General features: G+C 36.8%; 1 protein-coding gene across 1 annotated transcript; it reads left to right on the top strand.

Annotated features, from left to right (window-relative positions):
* The first annotated feature begins 333 nt into the window (after window positions 1–333).
* LOC113283757 (cellulose synthase A catalytic subunit 2 [UDP-forming]-like) lies at window positions 334–7328 on the top strand. Its single transcript, XM_026533116.1, has 13 exons — window positions 334–972; window positions 1375–1779; window positions 1869–1971; window positions 2082–2268; window positions 3016–3282; window positions 3370–3715; window positions 4231–4368; window positions 4577–4702; window positions 4794–5006; window positions 5111–5384; window positions 5530–5726; window positions 5981–6331; window positions 6426–7328. Exons 1-13 carry the CDS (start codon window positions 892–894, stop codon window positions 7005–7007), a joined length of 3270 nt encoding a protein of 1089 aa, XP_026388901.1. The 5' UTR covers window positions 334–891; the 3' UTR covers window positions 7008–7328.
* The last annotated feature ends 69 nt before the right edge of the window (window positions 7329–7397 follow it).

Below are 7397 nucleotides of genomic sequence, written 5' to 3'. Positions count from 1 at the left end.
ATCTTTCCAAGGCCATTATTGTCATTACAAAAGTTTTCACACCAAAAGTCATTTTTTCACACGAGAAATTGCGAGTTCTTTCCACCAAACCCGTGATATGCAGAAAAACGAGTAAAACCTTAGGAATTCCCCAAACTACCCCAATCAAGAGAGAGCGAGACAACGGCCATTGAAGTGTTAAAACCGTGGGGCCTACATTCCTTAACACCACTTCACCACCGTCGATTATGGGTCCTATCCGATCAATGCATCACATCTTGGCCGTTGATAAGTGAACTGATATATATAACTCTTGGTCTTACTGAACCCTGTTTTTCTCTCTGTTGGGTTTTTAACGCGTTTGAGTTTCAATGCTGTATTAAGATTCTTTCTCTCTCTCTCTCTCTCTCTGTGTTGTGTGTGGATAAATCTCTGCTGCTGCTGTTGATCAACACATCTAGATTTTTGTTGAAAACGTGTCAATGATTCTACCAAAACTGAAACTTACAAAAGATTGACAACAGGCTTTGATTTTGCAGAGTTTTTGATCCATCTGTTCTTTGATTTTGGTTTCTTCTTCTTCTTTCTTTGAATGAAACAGAAATAGAAACAGAGACCCATTCCTGATTCTCTTTATTCCATTATTTTTTTTCCCAATTTGTCTTGTTTTGTGGAGTTACAGATTTTTTTATTTGAGTGGGAGAAACTGGTAGTGTAGGGTGAAACTGAAAGTGAAAGTGAAGACGAGAAGAAGAGGAGGAAAAGGGAGGGTTGTATTTATTTATTTTTTGATTTATTTATTTATGGTGATTTTGGTGGTGTGAATAATTGTAAATGGAAAAGAGATTGGGTTTTTGAGGAGGAGGTGGGGTTTTGATTTTGAAGTTTTATTGGTTTTTGGAGAAGAAGAAGATGGTTACAGGAGGTAAACTTATTGCTGGTTCACATAACAGGAATGAGTTTATATATGTAAATGTTGATGACATTGGAAAAGTAAGTAGTAATCTCTTTTAAACTTCACTCCTTTTTGTGTTTTAATGTTCATTTCCAGGATACCCTTTTTCTTTCTTTCTCATTTCTAATCATTTGGGGTTTTGAATTTTTCATTTTTGAGGATACCCCTTTTTTTACCCTCTCATTTCTATGGATTTGGGGTTTTGATTATTGAAGTAGTGGGTATTGTAGGTTAGCTATTTTTAATAATGGGGGTATTAGGTTTTAGTTTATGAAGATTCACAGACATTGTTCTGGGTCTGTGTAATTTTTCAGGAGATTTTATTGATTTGTGGTAGGGTTTTTTTATTAATTTGAGATTTAATCAGTTTTTACTGTGAATTTTAATGTAATTTTGGATTTGTAAAACTTAATTTTTCATGTAATTTTTTTTGGTTGCAGGTTAAATATGTGAAAGAATTGAGTGGGCAAATATGTGAAATTTGTCGAGATGAAGTAGAGATTACTGCTGAAGGAGAGCTATTTGTTGCCTGTAATGAATGTGCATTTCCTGTTTGTAGAAATTGCTATGAATATGAAAGAAGAGAAGGTAGTCAATCTTGTCCACAGTGTAAAACTAGATATAATCGTATCAAAGGTAGTCCGAGAGTTGAAGGAGATGAAGATGAGGATGATGTTGATGATTTGGAGAACGAATTAGGTTATTACCACGGGCAATACCTCATAGAGCAAGAGCTATCTGCTCGTCTTAAGATAGCGCCTGCACATCGGAATAGTGCTGGTGCATCTAGTATTGCTTCCTCGTCTTTGAACCCTGACATTCCTCTTTTGACTTATGATCAAGAGGTAAATTTAATCATTTGAGTATGCAATTTGCCTTTGTAGTTGTTATTTGTGAATTGATGTTAATTGGTGGTTGTTTCTTCCTTTATTAGGATGCTCTTGTTTCACCAGAACATCATGCTCTTATTATTCCTGCATTTTTGGGTGGTGGCAACCGGGTTCATTCCACCCCATCTCTTGATTCATCCTTATCTTGTAAGTTGGTGCAAGTATGTTATTAGCTGTATACATCTTTCATACACTCCATTATGTTTATATGGTATGCAATCAATAATTTAGTGTTATGATGCTTATTAATGACACAGTGCAACCAAGATCAATGGATCCTTTAAAGGACACATCATTATATGGATATGGAAGTGTTGCATGGAAAGAGCGTGTTGAGGAGTGGAAGAAAAGGCAGAATAATAAACTCGATGTTATTAAGCACCAAAATGTAAATGGCGATGGGAACTATGATGAGGATGACTGGGACGATCCCGATTTGCCCAAGTATGTGTAAACTCTGACACTTTACCTTTTTTGACTATCATTTTAAAGGGGGTTTGAATTACTTTTCTTCTTGATTAATTCATCTAGATTAGGAAGACTTGTTATTTGTTAGCAAGTTAGGTGAATTCTTTTGGCTGTTTCTGCTTTGTGACGTATTCAAATGCTTTCGGTAATCTATTTTGGAATTACATGTAAGGAATCTGAATTATCTGATAACTAACATTGTCGGTTTTGTTTTTCAACACTCCTACTTGCATGGCATACATATTGGCGTTTACAGCAGGGTAAAAAACACGATTCCATTGTAAAAAGTAATCTAGGTGTTCCCTCTTTTATCAGTTTCAGGCCCTAATTCAGAAAAGCAAGAATGTCTCTTTTTTTCTTAGAATATGTTGGAAAAATAGTTTGCTTTGTCACCTTGTTCTGGTCGCTGCCAGTATGAGATATCTTGGTAGGAACATTCAAAGACAGAATCAAACACATTAACCACAGCCATACTACTAATAACTCACATTTCGCACATATAATGTATAGATATAGATCTCTTGTCGGTAATTTCGATTAAGTTTTGTCTATTTTCATTGATTATGCGGATATACTCTACACAAAATTTGAATATATCCCAAGTACATGTTTTACTTCATTTTAATTCACCGAGGCTTGTTGCGAACTTGTCAATCTACTACTCACGCCGTTATGCATTTCTGTTCTATTTTTTCGCTTACAAGCAACTGTATGTCATTTCAGGATGGACGAAGGCAGACAACCACTTTCAAGAAAATTATCTATTCCTTCAAGCAAGATCAATCCTTACAGATTGATAATTTTATTCAGGATAGTGGTTCTTGGAGTCTTTTTTCATTATAGAATTCTCCACCCTGTTGATGAAGCATTTGGGTTATGGTTGACATCAGTCATCTGCGAGATATGGTTTGGTGTTTCTTGGATTCTTGATCAGTTCCCCAAATGGTGCCCTATTGAGAGAGAAACTTACCTTGACCGGTTGTCACTTAGGTATATGAAGTCCAACATTATCCGATTATAGCTTTCATTTTGATGATGACTTTTGCCTTAGCTCACAAATCTATTCTCTGTTTTCAGGTATGAAAAGGAAGGAAAATCATGTGAGCTGGCCAACATTGATGTGTTTGTGAGTACTGTTGATCCTTTGAAAGAACCGCCACTTATCACAGCAAATACTGTTCTATCCATCCTAGCCGTTGATTATCCGGTAGAAAAAGTTGCTTGTTATGTCTCTGATGATGGAGCTGCCATGCTTACATTTGAAGCTCTATCAGAGACGTCTGAGTTTGCAAGGAAGTGGGTTCCTTTTTGCAAAAAGTTTAATATTGAGCCTCGAGCTCCGGAGTGGTACTTCTCGAAGAAAATTGACTATTTGAAAGATAAGGTTCATCCAGCTTTTGTTAAAGAAAGGCGCGCAATGAAGGTAATTTACTAAACAAACAAGGATAACATTAAAAACTTAGATGATAGTCCCTTAGAATGTAACATTTCTGTACTCTCTGACAGTTCTACGTTCTACTAGCTTACTTCGATAAGAGCACTTAGTTTACGGATAAAAATTAGGAAATAGGATGTGGACCTATGAAAGTGTCTCGTTTTCCATTCTAAGCGATGGTGTTTGATATGATAAAAAGCTCTAATTTTTTATTAGATATTTAAGAACATTCCCTCTTGTGTGGTGCTGTGGTTAGAAGCAAATTTACGGAGTGTTCCCTTTTTATATTAATACTAAGTATATGTAAAGAGAACTGCCCACCAAAAGGAGGTGTGGGCATGTTGGATTTGAAAGACAAATTTAGTGGCTGTTAAATTATGAAACCTTTTCCTGATAATTCACTCTAAGTGGTAGAACAGTTACTTGTTTTCTTCCGATGTCCTTTATAAATTGATATAAAAGTGGGATATGTTTGTGATTGTGCATATTTTTTCTGATTTCAGAGAGAATACGAGGAATTCAAAGTTCGAATAAATGCATTGGTTGCCATGGCGGAGAAGGTCCCTGAGGATGGCTGGACAATGCAGGATGGAACACCATGGCCTGGTAACAACGTTCGGGACCATCCGGGAATGATCCAGGTACCGCTAACAGATGTATCTCAAGAAAAACATATATACATGCTATTACTTGTCCACAAAAAAAACAACCATGTTTTCCTTATAACGGTGTCTGTTTTAGTAGAAACATACCTACATAGTACATATTCTTACTTTGTCCATGCAATATAACAAGAAAAGGAAAATCTAGTCTGACAGCTCTTCTATTCTATTTTCTTGAAACAACCAGGTTTTCCTCGGTCATAATGGTGTCTGTGATGTTGAAGGGGACACATTACCTCGTTTGGTGTATGTTTCTCGTGAGAAAAGACCAGGCTTTGATCACCATAAAAAAGCTGGGGCCATGAACTCTTTGGTGGGTTTCTTTTTGGATGTTTGAACATTGCTAGTATATATTTTTCAATTACTTCTCTAGTATTGCTTATCTATATGGCTGAGTTTTTTAGGTAAGAGTTTCGGCAGTCATTTCCAATGCTCCATACCTTCTGAATGTCGACTGTGATCATTATATTAACAACAGTAAGGCACTCAGAGAAGCCATGTGCTTCATGATGGACCCCACATCAGGAAAGAAAATTTGTTACGTTCAGTTTCCTCAGAGATTTGTTGGAATTGATCGACATGACAGATACTCAAATCGCAATGTTGTGTTTTTTGATGTAAGCTCTCACTTCTTGAGTAACTACTTGGTGCAAATTCTTTGGTGGTTACTTCTTAAAATGCCTAAACTTCTGGTTTTGTCATTTGGGTCATTGAAATACAGATCAACATGAAAGGACTTGATGGGATCCAGGGTCCTATTTATGTCGGAACAGGGTGTGTTTTCAGAAGGCAAGCATTGTATGGACACGATGCCCCTGTAACGAAGAAACCACCTGGAAAATCATGTAACTGTTTGCCAAAATGGTGTTGTCTTTGTTTTGGGTCGAAAAGGAAAAACAAGAAAACCAAACCGAAGGAGAAGAAAAAGAAAATGAAACTTAGGGAAACATCAAAGCAGATTCATGCGCTCGAAAGTATAGAAGAAGGAATGGATGGTAAGTTTTCGGATAATTTTTCTTTTTTCAGATTTTCTTCACGCAAGCAAAAATTTTATTAATAAACAGAAAAAATGTTTACAAATACACCTGGACCAAAATCTCCAGGCACAAATTATAAGTTCCTTTTTATAATTTATTGCAGGATTAGATAATGATAAGTCTCACCTGATTGCTCAACTGAAGTTTGAGAAAATATATGGGCAATCACCAGTTTTCATAGCTTCAGCTCTTCTAGAAAATGGTGGACTTGCATGCGATGCTAGTTCTTCTTCTCTCTTGAAAGAGGCCATTCATGTCATTAGCTGTGGTTATGAAGATAAAACTGAGTGGGGCAAAGAGGTAAACAACCTTATAATGCCACTTTGTGCTGATAGTTTCATGTTCTATACTCACATTTTTCAACTGCTTATGTAAGATAATGAATCTGAAAGATCGACAAAATTGCATGTGTGAAAACATGTACTGGATCTTTATGATTTATTGGAAAATTGTTTTGTTTTCCAGAAAACTGGCATATGTAGCATTATTTCACCATCAATTTTTTACAATTTAGTATCCAAGTTTTTTCTTATTGTAATTGGATTTTTAAACAGGTTGGCTGGATATATGGTTCTGTCACTGAGGATATTCTGACGGGTTTCAAGATGCATTGCCATGGATGGAGGTCTGTTTACTGCATTCCGAAGAGGCCAGCATTTAAAGGATCAGCCCCCATTAACCTTTCAGATCGGTTGCATCAGGTCAGTAGGTGGGCCCTTGGATCGGTAGAAATATTGTTTAGCAAGCACTGCCCACTCTGGTACGGCTATGGATGTGGCCTGAAGCCGTTGGAACGATTTTTCTACATAAATTCAGTGGTCTACCCCTTAACATCCATTCCCTTGATTGCTTACTGTACTTTACCAGCAGTCTGCCTCATCACCAACAAGTTCATAATCCCCGAGGTACATTTCAGCACTGACACTTTAGTTTCTGTCGTAGCTTTGACACTTCACCCAAATTATTGCTGATATTGAAATGCTTGTTTTCCACATACAGATAAGCAGCTATGCCAGCATAGTGTTCATGGTTCTCTTCATAACTATAGCGGCAACAGGCATCCTTGAAATGCAATGGGGAGGTGTTGGGATAGATGACTGGTGGAGGAATGAGCAGTTCTGGGTAATCGGTGGTGTTTCTGCACATCTTTTTGCTCTCTTTCAAGGTTTACTGAAGGTTTTAGCTGGAGTTAACACGAACTTCACTGTAACATCAAAAGGAGCAGATGATGGAGAATATTCAGAGTTATACCTATTCAAATGGACTTCTTTATTGCTTCCTCCATTGACGTTATCGATCATCAATATACTTGGGTTAGTTATAGGAATTTCAAATGCCATCAACACGGGATATGATTCATGGGGTCCACTGTTCGGTAAGCTATTCTTTGCGTTCTGGGTTATTGTTCATCTCTACCCATTCCTCAAGGGAGTGATGGGGAAACAGGATAAACTGCCTACCGTTATTATAGTTTGGTCGATTATTCTTTCCTCCATTTTGACACTTGTATGGGTTCGGATGAACCCATTCGTAAAAAGAGATGGTCTCATATTAGAACCTTGTGGGTTGGATTGCAAATAAATGAAAGTTTTTAGATATTGTCCCAAGTTATAATGTAGATGAGAAGAAAAAATATATATCATCCCTCTTGACACAATTTTGTGTGATAGAAAGAGTCACGAGGGTTCCGAATGAGTCGAGAAAAGAAAAGTTAGAGAGTAATGTATATGTAATACTACAGTCTTTAGATTTTGTTCCGTGTTTCCATTCATTATTTTGATTTACAGAAGAGTGGTAAGAATGTTTTTGTGAAGTGCAGAAAGTGTTGTGCCTGTAACTGAAAATATAAATCTGTTGTTCAAGCCTTGTTATATTTCCCCGTGTTAAAACGGGATTTCGTGATTCATTCATTATTTTAGCTTTTAGAGTGATGACCATTGTTGGGTGCATTTTGAGAACCGAAAGCACTGC

This window comes from Papaver somniferum, chromosome 1 (genome assembly GCF_003573695.1).
Source record: "Papaver somniferum cultivar HN1 chromosome 1, ASM357369v1, whole genome shotgun sequence".
NCBI lineage: Eukaryota > Viridiplantae > Streptophyta > Magnoliopsida > Ranunculales > Papaveraceae > Papaver > Papaver somniferum.
This window is presented reverse-complemented; position numbering and strand designations above follow the sequence as displayed.

What these genes read in the sequence shown, in the direction of transcription:
- LOC113283757 (XM_026533116.1), top strand. Translation starts at nt 892, where the DNA reads ATGGTTACAGGAGGTAAACTTATTGCTGGTTCACATAACAGGAATGAG. An exon ending in ATGTTGATGACATTGGAAAA is followed by an intron (nt 973 to 1,374) that starts GTAAGTAGTAAT and finishes TTTTGGTTGCAG; the next exon opens with GTTAAATATGTGAAAGAATT. An exon ending in TTTTGACTTATGATCAAGAG is followed by an intron (nt 1,780 to 1,868) that starts GTAAATTTAATC and finishes TTCCTTTATTAG; the next exon opens with GATGCTCTTGTTTCACCAGA.